The 14,022-nt window shown below is 42.2% G+C and overlaps 1 protein-coding gene across 1 annotated transcript in view; it reads left to right on the forward strand.

Annotated features, from left to right (window-relative positions):
- VOPP1 (vesicular, overexpressed in cancer, prosurvival protein 1) overlaps positions 1-13,987 on the forward strand; it is a 20,679-nt gene extending 6,692 nt beyond the window's left edge. Inside the window, exons 3-5 of the mRNA XM_017734591.1 lie at positions 9,041-9,118; positions 11,115-11,251; positions 13,529-13,987. Of these exons, the coding sequence (XP_017590080.1) occupies positions 9,041-9,118; positions 11,115-11,251; positions 13,529-13,710 (397 nt within the window). The 3' untranslated portion in view covers positions 13,711-13,987. The remainder of the gene's footprint in view (positions 1-9,040; positions 9,119-11,114; positions 11,252-13,528) is intronic.
- The last annotated feature ends 35 nt before the right edge of the window (positions 13,988-14,022 follow it).

Consider the following 14,022-nt stretch of genomic DNA (forward strand, 5'->3'; position numbering starts at 1 on the left):
AATGTTTTTGAGTATGAGCAGTAGGCATGTGTCCACAGCAATAGATATACCATGGCTGATGTCAACGGGTCTGTGAAGTAGTCACCCATAGGGAGAGGGACCCATTATCCCCTGCCCTCTGAGCCTCACCATGGGGTTTCTGTTTGGGTTTTTTTTAACTCATTTGGCTGCCTCCCTGCCCACACTGTAAGGTCTGCACTTGGTTATGAGAATATTGAGGGGGACAGTGTGGAAAGCCGTGCTGAAGTTGGGGTAAATGACACCTCCCACTCTCTGGTTTGTCGATAGATAGCTTCCACTGCTAGTGTAGTGGTAGAAGCTCTTCTTGCTAGACTTGGTGTCCCTTCCAACTATTAGCTGTAGGTGAGGTTTGGCTTTCCTAACATGACACCTACTTGTATATGTGATGATTTCTAAATGCCTCCTCGGTAGCCTGTATCTTATTCTACCTCCTAAATACTGGCTTTTTGCATCTGAGTTCATCCCTGGGTTCCTTGCCTTGAGCAGGTCTTGACTTCTCAAAGGTGAGGTACTAGGTAAACACTTCCAGAATGAAACATGGACATTTTCTCTGAAAGGAAATGCTAACCATTGCTGTTGGTAATGATGTGAAGAGCAGAATGAACAGAGAGAAATGCCATCTTGTAACATCTTCTAATTCTTATCAAAAGCAGGACCTGAATTAATGTTGAAAGCGTGTACAGGTTGGAAGTGCTGTATTTTTAGGCTAATATGTTTCTGCCATAGAAACTAGTTTACTGCATACAGCAGACAACTGTACATGTACACATTCGTGTTGATGAAATCCGTTTAATTTTTCATTTACAATTAGTCTAAGAACATTAATGGAAACCTAAAAAATGAATGTTTGCTAATATTCTTCATATTTAAAACATGTTCCTGCCCTGCATGGAAAGAATCAGTTATTTTTCTTATTATAGAGAAGAATGTGGGATATATTAAGTTTGTGGTTTTTCATGTGTTTTGAAATAAATTTTTTGTACATTTCCACATGCTTCTCTTTCTTTGCAGATTAGGTTTTGTTGTATTTATCACACAGTGATATTCATCTGGGTTTTGAACGTAAGTCCTTTTATTCTTTGTGGTCAGTCCATAGTAACACTGTGCATTATCAAGAACCTGCAAAATGTCCCAGATGAAAATATTAAAGAAGTTATTTTCTCTTGCTGTTACTCAGATAGCTCAGAGGGCACTTATTCCACCAACATGTGTACAAGAGGCTGGGAAACCATCCCAAACCAGACACTGGGTGTGTTGTATGATGGTGGCTATTGTCTGTGCTCCACGTCCTTTTATGTTTACTGCTGTTAATTAAGTTGGCTTTCCTGATGCTACACTTAACTTGCCATTGCAATTACAGCTGCATGAAGTGTCAGCAGGTGTGTGCTTAGGGCAGTAATATAGCTGCTGATTTATCCTTCCATTTGATTTGAAGCCAGCAGGGAGGAGGAAGAGGGGAGGCAGTGTAATAGTTTTGCACGCTTCCAGGCGCCTTGAATAGCTGGCACTGTACAGAAACGGAGACCTGGATTCGCTCCAGGGCCACCAATTTCACAGTGAGCAGCCACAGGAAGGGCCTTTTTTGCATATGTAGTTCAATGCAAGAGCGTAAGTGCATGGTTTGTGCCATGAAGGAAGACAGCAGTAATTATCAGGCCATCTGTATAAAAAGGCAACAGAAACCCACCACTATTGCTCAGTCCTGTGTGGCCTTAACCAATATCAGTGCAAAATGCCACAACTAGCTTCAGCAGTCAGTGCCCTTGAGGTGGCCTACTCCTTGCTCCAAATAAGAGACTAGAGTCCCTTGATGTTGATGAAACTGTTGAGGTTGTAGTCCTGACTGCTGCAATTACCCAGCAGCTAGGTGCCTTGCCACAAACTGGAATTTCCTTCAATGGATCAGTTATCTAACACAGTCTCAGGTGAATTAGGCTGCCAAACGAACAACCAGCTCAACTTGCTAGGAGTAGGTCCTGGAGAGGGGAGAGGGGTTTAGTATGTCAACTTTCACAGGCCATCAAACAGGTGATGGACCTAATTTCAGATTTAAAGCTCTGAATGATTTTGGAGTTGGAGGCTGGCCACGGATGGGCAGCTAATTCTGAGAAAGGTGAGGAAAGAGGAAATGAGGGCATCCTCTGTCTTCTAGTGGGGTACTCCTCTGAGACCAGACCCTCCCCTGGCTGACATGGAGCAGAGAACCCAATCCCATCCCCTTCTCGTTTCCAGAGGATGTGATAACCACAGTTGTGACTTAGTGTGAGTGAGCCTCAGTTTTTCCTGTGGAAGGTGTTTGATTTGAAATACTCATCAGGTTATTAATTCTTCCATGTCCCAGGCAAGAACCCTAGTGAGAAGCTGAAAATCAGTTTCTTTTGCTTTCCTGTCGGTGGGACAGGAAGGGTTGCACCTGGTTTGAGCTTCAGTGGACAGCATCAACGTGCATCTGACACCAAAGTAATCTTGAAGTTCTAACCTTTTCTAAGTAGAAATTAAAGTTTTGAAAGACTTGATGGCACTTAACAGTTGGCCATTACTACCCAGTCCTCCTCTGCATTTGATCATGCAGTGGCTTGGTGCAGGAAAAAAAGGTTTACTTTGCATTAGTATCTTAAACTGAGGCAGACAGCAAATTCTTGGATACCCATCGCCCCCTGCCAGCAGAATGCTTATGACTTCCCAAGGCAGGGATGAGATGCAGTAGGACTGCCTGCCCACTGGGAGCAGCTTGAGATACGAAGAACTAATCATCTGTTTAATGAGGGGCCTGATGATTAACTAGAAGTCCTCGTTCTTGTTGATATGAGAAATTTACAGTTCCACCTCCAGAAAATTCAAACTTGTCATACACATTATCTGTGGCTTACTTTTGTCAGAGCCTTAAGCTATGCTGTTTCTCCCCTTTGTTCTGTGAAAGAAAAGCCTGCAGCCTGTGTTGGAAAATGCCTGTTTAAGGCTCCATATACTGCCAGTGGGCAAAGCCCAAGCCACTGCAATTCTTGCTAGGTTCTGCCACAAGGGGAGCAGAGAAAATTTCTAGATGGGTATGTGCTGGCCAGAAAGCCGTGTAGTGGTATTTCACAGACAACAGAGAGTTCCTCTGTAGGGTGGCTTTCTTCTTGGGATCTGTGAAGAGAGGGCTGGGATTCTGGCAAACCTTCAGGCAGCAGAAGATTGTGAGAAAGATTGGTTTGATAGGAGCAGCTGAACAAATAAATACTTCTCATCCCATCAGAAGTGGGGGAGGATTTGCTGTGTTCTGCTGTGTTTTTGCACAGAGATGGTGTTTATAGGCACTTCACCTAAAGAGTAATTGAGAAATAAGCTCCTTTTCAGCTGTTGCCTGCTCTTGTTTTTCATGTCTGTGTGAAGGACAGGAGCCAAGTATCTTGTCTTGTAGGAGATTTTAGTTGTGTCAAAGCTGACAGGACTCTAATCTGAGCAAATATTGTTTCTGTCTCAGTTGTTTCTACTCTGTAGAAAAAAATTACCTGACAGCACTTTTCCTTTTTTTGCCTTAAATTTTCTTATGTAGTTAAGGGCTGTGTGATTTACCAAGTACGTGGGTTAACTATCTCTCTAGTGCTCTCCTGGGTACCAGCAGCAGTGTTTTTGCTCTCAAGTACAGATGTGCACTGAGGTAATCTGTGAAGCAGTTGTATTTACTATAATAAACTTATCTATTCATATTTATCAGACCTATGTTTTACAAGGCACTATTATTGCATATGCTGAGAGATCACCTTTGCTATTTATAAGAAGATAAATGCTTTTGGGTGCTGAGAACTTGTAACTGCAGGTGACTGTGGTGTTGTGTCTGCTGAAAATTAGGCCGTGTACATGCCAAGGAGACACAATCAACCCTAAGACCAAGGCTGGACTGCAGATCTTGCCTATGACTCTGCTCTACCAGCTAAAGACCTTGCCTGTCTTACTGCTCCTCAAGCACTTGAGTGAATGCCAGTGGAAGGATGGGGCCTTTGTGTTGCAGCATCTTTCTGGAGAGAGATTAAACCACTTTGGACTCAAAAATGGTTACTTAGGTGGGACTCCTGAGTGCAGAATTGGACTCTGTGTTTCAATTTCCATGTTCTGTGGGCACCTGTAGCAAAACAGATTCCTTGGGATAACCCCTCCATTGTGCAGTGGTCTTCCCCATGTCTTTCCTTAGACAGCAGTACAGGCAAGGGGTTTGCTTTGAAGATGGCTTTTTATGGAAAGATGGAAATGCATTTACAGAATGTCTGAAATTAATAAAAGTTTAAGTAAACTTGATAGAAAAAGAACTCTTTCTCAATTACATGGTACGCCTGCAATTGATCTTCCCAATTCTTCATCTATCAGGGCAGTGTGCCTCAGTGACATCACTGCTCATTGGTAGCACTGCCACGACTCAGAGCTTTATCAGAATTGTTTCTGCTAGTCACTTTGTGGTGGTTGCCTGCTTTTTCTTTTTGTTTCAAGGCTTATTTGTTTCTTCTCTGTTCAGCATCATTGTATCCTGGCAGCTGAGTTGCAAGCAGATTAGATTATTTTATTTTTAAAACGTTTTTGTCCTAGAACAAGTAAATACATATGCACACTTCAGCTGTCTGCTGTCATCTGTTCAATGGGAGCAGACCTGAACCTTCTGACTTTGAGAGCTCAGCACTGGATCAGCCTGGAGGTGACCCAGCCTCAGCAGTTCATCCCGTACAGTTCTTACGAGGACTGCTTCTGGTCTTTTGCCCCTGACAGTATTAGGGCAGCATCTGGCTCTTCCTCAGCTTCATCTAATGCTACTATCAGCCCCCCCAGATTTTTCCTTTGTGTTCTGAGTTTTGGTTTACTGCTATATTTTCATTTACACAGCCCCCTGACTCCCTTTAGTTTTCTTGCCCCCTGCTCCAAAACTGCCAGTGCTTCTTGTGTTCAATGGATCCCAATTTGTATCATAGAATTTACAGATATGTGCAGCAATCATTTAACCTATGACTGGTATGCAGCCTTTTTTTGGTATTCGTGTCAGGCTTGTCTTCAGAACAGTGGTTAGAGATCATGCAGTTTACTGTATCTGGTTGTTGAGGTGGGGTTGTGGTTTTATTTCACCCTCTCAGTCTCTGTCTCTGTGTCTGCAGTAGGGTTTCTGCCTTTACATGTGGATTAACAATTTAGGTTTTGTTTTACTCTTCCAAAATACATTACTAATCAAATATCTTAAAAGTTAAATCAGGTTTTGGCCCATATGATGCAAAACATCTAGAGAAAAAACCTAAGAAAACTACAGCTTGGATGTCAAAGACGTGGTGGTGGTGGTAGGCAATGCAGCTCTTTGCTGCAGCAGCTCTACTGAGAGGGACTTGTTAAACTGTGTAGAGGCACGTGTAATTGGAAAAGAGCTGTTGGACCATTTCACTGAACAGCTATTATCCACAGAACACATGCAAGTGAAGTGTTGGTTTGTAGGGCTTGGATCATACCATGTACCTTTATGTGAAACTCTCTCCTTTGCTTGTCCGTAAAGGAAGGAAGTTCAGTGCCATGATTTAAATGTGAACCTTGAAAAAAACCTTGTCCCTGTGACCTGACATGCTTTGTAACTTTGATCTGTGACACAGCAGTTCCTTGATGTGCCAGGAGTTCAAGGCATTGGACATGCAGATACAGTCCTTTCACTCCACTGAATTATGAATGAAAATATGTACCTTCTAAATCATAAATCTCATTGCAGACAGTTTAAGTTGTATTCTTGGTGAAGTTGCAGGTTAGCAAAGCAACTAATTGTGTCTTATCCTGTGTCATGGGTTAACTTTTGATCAATGAAATGAACATTGCTCTAGGGAAATGCAGTTCTTGGGATCATCACTGATCTGTGAAAGAGGAAAATTGACTTTAGAGAAGTCTTCTTGAGATGGGTTCCATTCACTTCACATCAATAGTAAGGCTCATTCTACTTCAGCTGGCATCGGGCACAACTGGTCCTTCCCTGTACAGCAGAGCCAAAGCATGAGTGCAATTTAAAGAAAATGCATACCAATTCAACAAATATATGTGTATGTGCTTAATTATGGGTTTTTTTTAATGAACCAGGGTCTTAATTCTGCTGTGATTTGCCATCAGGCAGTGAGATATAGTACACCAAAGACTGATTATACTTAAGCTTGTATGTTACTCCATTAATAAGCTGATTTTGTTGTTGTCTTTTGCCAGCTAATATATCTGGCTTTTATAAGTAAGTTAATCGTTATGTAATTGGGATGGATATTGTCAGGAGCTGTGTTGTTTTTCCATAGCACATTGAATCAAGAACAAGAGATCAGCAGAGTTGTTGCTGTAGCCTGATGGCCATATCAGCAAACAGAACATTCGTTCTTCCAGTCCTTTTTGGTGCTGCTATCAAGTGGTGGGGAATACAGACAGCAGGTTGGCATTGTCCTTGATTCCAGCCTTGATTCCAGGCTCCTACATATGGGTACATGTGTCCATTCTCACAGGAACACAGAATAAAGCAGCTGTTTGGTTTTATGGGTAAAATGTGACAAAGTCACCAGTGTCAGATCTCAAAGGGATTTCCCTCTGAGGTGTGGTACTGGTTTACTTTCACAGATCCACCCAGCAAATGCAGTGCTCAGCCTGGGATGAGCTGGCTCAGAAAGCTTACTGACTGCCAGGAATTGGAGCCATGGTGAGAGACTCCTGCATCCTTTGCATCATTGTTTTCAACCATTTGAAAGTGCAGTCATCTGAAACTTCTCTTTGATAGCCTGTTTGTTTGTCAGTCAGTGGTGTCAGGAGCTTCATAATTTTTCAGCAGTGTAGCCTTTCTGACTTTCAGCTGCTGTTTTAGCCTTCTTTAGCAGGAACGAAAGCTAAGCCACTGAGACTTTAAAAATGGTGCTGACTCATAACCTAGAAAACTTAAAGATCAAAAATAGATTGAGGTACTATATTCCTCTACAGATGCTCCTTTAATTTTGGTGGTTTGAATGACCATAATTATATATTTTAAAATAGCCATTTCCCATCTCTTCTGGCTCTTGAGAAAACAGATGCAAAATAAGCAAGGCAAGGGTGGGCATGGGGAAGGTGTGTGTGCAGCCTCTGTGGCCTCTCTGTTTTAGTTTAGTTTTTATTACAGGTGAAGCTCTTGGGGCTCTGGGAAATGTTGCCTCCACTTCCCATCCTGTGTGTGGCCAGATGTAGGTTGTCTGGACTGACAGAGCCAGTGTGTGGAGGCAGAGATAAAGACTGCTCACATTCCTAAAATCCTTCTTTTTATTTTTGTCCTAATGAACTCAAGAAGGGCTTCTAGATTTATAGGTTTTGTTTTTTCTCTGCTTTTCTGGCCCAACAAAATCCTTGCTGTGCAGCATCAGCCAAGGGGGCAAGTGCCCATCACATGGATGAACTGCTCCAACCAAAGGCATGTTGAAGAGCAAAGGGGTACCATGAGCACTGGTGTAACAAAAGGCAGCAGCTTCCAGCCCATTTTGTAAGGAACCTGAATCTGTCTTTGACTTTAACATATGTCTTGAAAGCTCCTGTTGAGTTGACCCACTGTGGGAGCATGGAGGAATACTCAATTTCTTGGTCCACAATGGGACTGAAGTTAATGCTGACTTGCTAAGTCTTGTTAGTAGTTACATGAGGTCTGGTAGCTTTGAGTATGAGCAGTTGTCAGGGTCTTGGGAAGCTTTAAAGAAGAAAAATTGCAAATGGGTCACTTTCAGATTCAGTAACAGCAAAGTGGGTGTTTTCTCTTTTGGCTTGAGCAACTTCCTTGGCCTGAGTCTCAAACTGGGTGCCTGAGTCTATTGATGAACCTTGCCATGATGATCATGTCAGATCCTCCGGCTTGCCTGAATAAATCCTACTTACTTGTCATCAGAAGAGCATGAAACTGTTTTCACTTGCAAAACAACTGATATGTATCCATAGAGCATCCTCCTCCAGCCCCAGTTAGAGGCTGAAGCCTATGTGACAATGTATTTTCTGAGCGAAGCCTTGTTAATTGAGCATGTAAATGTGTAATTGTCTGTACAGTTATTCAATTGACACATTTTTAGTTTGCATACAAATAGGGGAGCACAGTCATGCAGTTGAGCAAACTGTCCAAGATTATATGCTTAAATAAATATGTGCATTCTGCCTACAGATGTAAACACCCTTAAAAAGATCAATCCAGTTGTGGTCACCTCCTCCTCTCTTTTTGTATGTGGATGTGTTAATCTGCTGATTTTCATCCAAGTCTGTAACATACCATGGATTCTGTGTTACCTCGGTCCTTTTCCCTACTAAATATGTTTCATTGGTGTGGGAAATGAGAGATACCATAGGAATTGTTCAGAGGTTGCCCTTAATGTATGTGCTTGCTTTTAGTGAAGCGGTACCTTGTGCTTGCAATGACTGGTGCCTTTAAAAATGTTCCATGCATACAAAATATTAATTTGAAGTGTGGAGGTTTTTTAGAGGAAAGGCTGCATTAACAATGGGAGTTGTTGGCAGTTGCAGTCCAGTGCAACTTCTGAGAAGCAAAAAAGGGCATATAATTTGCAAATAATTGTACAATTGGAGTTTTCTCTGCACTCAGTGGTTTCTCTGCTTGGAAGCTGTTGATCTTCAAAGAAAGGGTGATCTGGCAGTTTTGTTCTGGAAATTCTTGTCTGTTCCAGTGAATAAAACTCCTAACAGCTCTTGGAGTTCTGCAGTGTTCATTTACTGTGAAAGAAAACACAGTAATACCATCTTTCTTTATAACTCATCCTTTTTTATATAGAATTGAGCACCACATTTGGTCTTTTTGAGGTGGTTTGAGATAGAAGTATATAGGAAGGTAGTTTCAATAACATGCAAAAAATTCCTGAATAGGGATAGAGCTGTGCCATGGATATGATTGACAGCTTTATCCAGCCAAGGGTAGTCTGTTCTTAAAGTAATGCTTTGGTTGGGGGTGTGAATGGTGTCAGGGTTGGGGATGACATTTTAATCTGAGTGAAAACCAGTCCTGTAACAGCCCTGTCTCTTCATTTCTCCACAGATGTCGCTCCTATGAGGATTGCTGTGGCTCAAGATGCTGTGTAAGAGCTCTCTCTATCCAGCGACTATGGTATTTTTGGTAGGTCCAGGGCATTTGGGAATTTTGTGTTTGTCCTTGACTGTTTTGTTGGACTTAAATCAGGGTATTGGCAGCCATGGTATTTTAAAGTACAGTAGGTGCAAGTATGCAGTAAGGTCTATGTGTACATCGAAATGAAAGGACTTTGGTTTTTTCTTATAAAATTCTCCCAATTTAGTAAGAAAACACTGAAAGAGGAGGTTGATCATGTCAGGTTGATCTTTCCTGCTTTTGCATCCTGCTGCATTGTACAGGCAGAGGTTTCACTTTTATCCAGAGTTGCTGAATTCTTTATGCCCGTCCCAGCTACTGCCAAGCAGCAGCATTCTTCCTTTTTTGTTGGGCGCTCAGTTTTAAAAGTGGATCATATAAGGAGGATTGTGCTTTTAAGCAGGGTTTAATTTATTCTTGCCAGCTGAATTGAGGCTTCAATTAAAAAGGAAGAGAAGTACATTTATGGCTATGAGGATTTCACTGGAGATGACAGCAAAGGAAAAGAAGGCAGAAAGACTGAGCTTGTGAAACTAGCAGCTCAGTAATCTGGATAAAGCTTAAACTAATCACTGTTATATGCATAATGAAAAAATAAGGTAAATTCCTTTTGGAGTGGAATTTATAAAAGCACCTGAATAAAACCGTTTCATTACAGTTGAGAGAAAGCAAATGCTCTCCTAGAAAACCTGATTTCAGGTATTTTTATGTAGAATTTGAATACTGATTTAAAAAAAGCCTTCAAAATTGAAACAAATAAACAGTGAAAAACAGAAGCCTGACATATACTATAATACAGAGATTTCCCAAAGCTGACTGTGGGATTTCAGTGTAGAATCCTTACTGATGTAAGTGAAGAGCTCTCTATCTCAATCCCTGGGGTGACGTCATAAATCTCTGTTTTTCTGTTCAGAAAAAAATCCTTTGCAGGAACACTGCCAAAGGGGAATGTATTAATATTGGCTCAGGGAAAAAGAACCTCCTTCTGCTCTCATTTCTAATGTAGAAACAAGAACAGGGTTTGACCCTTTGCATGAAATAACTCTAGCTGCCATGCTGTGCCACACTCTTCCTCTCAGGCACCCGGGAATTCTCCAGAGGAGATAAGGATGGTGTGTAGGCTTGCTTCTGGCCAGCTTCCTTCCCTTCCAAAAAAGCACAGTTGTCATTGTCTTCCACTAAAAGGCCATGAAACAAGATGGCAGTTACAGGCAGAAGAGCCATTCATATTTACAAGAGCTTGCATGAGTCACTGGAGTGCCTGATAACTGATGAAGGAAACAAAGTGAAAGCCGCTGTCTGAAGAACAAAATCTGATGTTCCCTTGCTGCATATTCCTGTTTCCACAGCACCAGGGCAAGGGAATGATGAGGACAGTTTAGTTAGGTTGGAAAAGGAGCTGAGAGGAGGCGAGTCTTTTTTTATTGAAAATGTAATATCCCATGTAGGAAGCACAAAGCAAAGTTTGTCACCATCAGTACTGAATGTGTCAGTCTTCTGGCGTGAGCTTAAGTGTCACCTACCATATTTCCCATGGGAGACAGAATTAAAATGTTGAGTTAATTTAAGGACATCTGAGATTCTTCTTTTAATGGCAAATGCAGAATAGTATTCCTCTCTGTACTTCATAAACCTCCTGAGCAGCCTAGATGCTCTAAGCCTGGGGCCTGCCTCCAAGATGCATGGTTTGAAACTGTACTGACCTGGAATTTCAGTTTTGCATCCCAGTGGCCAAGGTCAGGCGTGAACCTGAACTTTTGAAAAGCGTTTTACTTTCGGGTTACATGCCGGAAAACATTGACAATAGTACTAATCACTGAAAATGTCCATAATGTATCCGTAAGTGTCCCATGAGTGCTATCCCAAATGACAGATCTGTTCTTAAGAGGCAACCTTGTTAAGAAACCCTGTTAAAAGTTGTAGGCTGACGTATTCTCAGTGAACAGTCTGGATTTAAATGCTGCTTGAATGTGCAGGTTTTGACTTCTCTCTTCTTTTTGCCTAGGTTCCTTTTGATGATGGGAGTTCTGTTCTGTTGTGGAGCTGGTTTCTTTATCCGAAGGCGGATGTACCCTCCTCCATTAGTAGAAGAACCTACTTTTAACGTGTCTTACACCAGACAACCAGTCAACACTGCATCAGGTCAGAGACTGCTCATACCAGTTCCACTGGTTTCTTAGTTTGGTCAAGGCACTTTAAAAGGGTGGGTTTTGAGCTTTTGTTTCGTTGGTTTTTGGAAACTGCGCAATTTGTACAAGGGATTGCACTGCACTAAAACATGCAGCCACCTCCTGCAGTGAATGATGTCTTCAGCCTTTCCAACAGCATAATTCAGCTGCAGTGTACAGAAGTGGTTTTGAAACATGGGATGACAGGACTTCCATTTCTGTTTTGGTTCCTAATACCTTTACAGCTGCGTGTCCATGCATGGAAGGAGGCTAGCAAGCTCTCCCTTTGCAGTGTAGACAAAATGATAGGTGTCCAAATTCAACAGTCGCATGAAGAAAGAGTTTTAAATACAATTGATACCATCTGGCAGAGGTGAAGGAAAGCCTAGCATTTTCTTCCACAATCTGGCCGTCTTGAAAGTATTTTGGTTTTGATTTGCCTTCAATGTTCCGTGTTGCAGTCTTTCTGTGGCAAGGTGCTCTTTTCCCCCTTGTTAGTCTGATTGCTGTCTCTCTGGTAGGTAACAACTGTGAGCATCAGGAGGACCTACCTAGTGAGGGCTCCTCTGGCAAAAGTGCTTTCTAAGTTTGTCATTTCTTCCCCTCTGTTAGGTAGTTCCAGTTGGGAACTCTCCTAGGTCTAAATGGTTAAAAAGAATTTACAGACACAAACTGACACTTTATTCACCCTCCTTGTTTAAATCCTAAGAGGTTTTTTTTAGGGCTTCCATTCTGCATCTGTTTTTCTCCTTGACTGAACAGAGAGTATTTTTCAGGTGGGGGGGAGCCAATCCAACCAGACTAATATTTTTAAGCCTGAAAAATAGCCTTGAGTTTATGTGAACAGGGAGTGTCTTTGGCCTGATTGGTAAACACCAGATGTAAATTTAGAGCACAATTTTACTCTTTTGTGGTGCTTCATGGAACATAAATTGTGGGCAAATATAAAATAAGCACAAGCTCTTTGATGACCTGATTATGGCACCTGCTTCCAGACTGTCATTACTGTCACTTAAAAGTTTTGGGCTCTGAGCTAACGCCACCATTTATTTTATTTTTTAGTTTTAGTTTTTCTACTATTCTAGAAATATTCAACAGCAAAAGCAGTGAGAATTAGTAGTCAAGCAAGTTCCCATTTTCCACTAGTTACTCTTCCATATTTGGTCCCAGTAGCCAATTCATTGTTGAGGTGGAGCCCTCAAAATGTGGCTCATTGCCTGTCTCCCTCCTTCCCTGCAGAGACAGCAGCAGCATCTTCTGCAATCCCAGCAGCATCTGCAGGGAGTGTTTTTCTGGTGGCCTGACTGGGAGAACCAAAGGGGAAGATCCCTTAGAAGCTGTGTCATTATAGGAAACACAGACTGGCACCCACAGAAGAAAACCTGTTGCTCAGCCATGACTTTTTTCCCAGTCCATCTTTATTTAAACAGACAGAGAGAAAGAGAAGAAAACTAACTTACATCTTGAGATGGAGACAATCTGTGACTTCAGTTGCATTATCTTCCACCACCCACTGCGATATCTGAGGAGGGTTGCACACCAGCTTTGTTCTTACGACAGCAATCTCTGTTACTCCTTATGTGTCATAGCCAAGGAATTTTGTGTTTGGCCATACATTCCCTCTCCTTGTCCCTGCAGGCTCCTACGTCATTTCCTAAATTTAATCTGTGCAAAGCAATCTTGTCCCATTGTGTTAGGCAGCAGTAACTGGCTACAGCTTGGCTCTTTGCTTCATGCAGGTTCACCTCTAAGCTGTATGACACCTAGGAGGGAAATTATTCATCTGAGCTGCACTCTGCCTTATCGGCAGATCCAGGATGCCACAGAATAATATGTGAAGTCCTTTTGTAAGACCTGAGACCTGAGTCAGGGCCACAGTAGAGACTCCTTTGTCCATCTGGGATCCCACACCTCTCCTCTCTGCAGACAGAGAAGCTTTTCTGTCAGGGCAACTGAACAGAGGGTGCTGTTTTCCCTTTCAAATGGTAGTTGCTTGGGGCAGTGGTGCCCTTTGTTTCACTAAGTGATTTCCATTGGATGCAGAACTGAAACTTTCTGGTGGTATCTGAAGAACTGAATGCAGTCCTGCCAGCCTGGATTTTTTCTGGAAGGGAGAAAGATACTCCTTGTCTTTGCTCTGATGAACACTTTGAAAAACCTTGTCCAAGTGTGCAGAGCACAGGCCCTGGGAGAGCACAACTTGATGCCGCTGCTGTTGCTGATACTTTTTCTTTCCTTTTCTTTCTTTCAGGGTCACAACAACCTGGAGTGCCGTATTACACAGATCCAGGAGGACCTGTGATGAATCCCATGGCTATGGCTTTCCATGTCCAGCCCAATTCCCCACAAGGAAACCCGGTTTACCCACCCCCACCTTCCTATTGCAACACACCACCTCCGCCCTATGAGCAGGTGGTGAAATCCTCCACGTGAGGACTCTGGCTCTCTGACCTGACTGTGTGAGAAGGCGCAATTGCAAAATGACCAAGATGGAGGGCACCTGCCCTTTTGAACACTTGCTAGTTCTCCAAGTCCTCTCTCCTTCCCTTCCCTTCCCTGCACCTTTCCTCATTAAAATTACTTGCAAAGGGGTGATTTTTAATTTTTTTTCTTTTTTTTTTTTAGTAGAAGTGGATTTTTTCTTTGTCTTCAAAATGAGAGAAGTTGTCTTTGTAATGCTTTTAATGGAAACCTGTATTTAAAACCTGTATGTCTTTCTCTTTATTTATAGTTTGTTTCAATCAA

This window comes from Corvus brachyrhynchos, unplaced genomic scaffold (assembly GCF_000691975.1).
Source record: "Corvus brachyrhynchos isolate BGI_N302 unplaced genomic scaffold, ASM69197v1 scaffold94, whole genome shotgun sequence".
In the NCBI taxonomy this organism is placed as follows: domain Eukaryota; kingdom Metazoa; phylum Chordata; class Aves; order Passeriformes; family Corvidae; genus Corvus; species Corvus brachyrhynchos.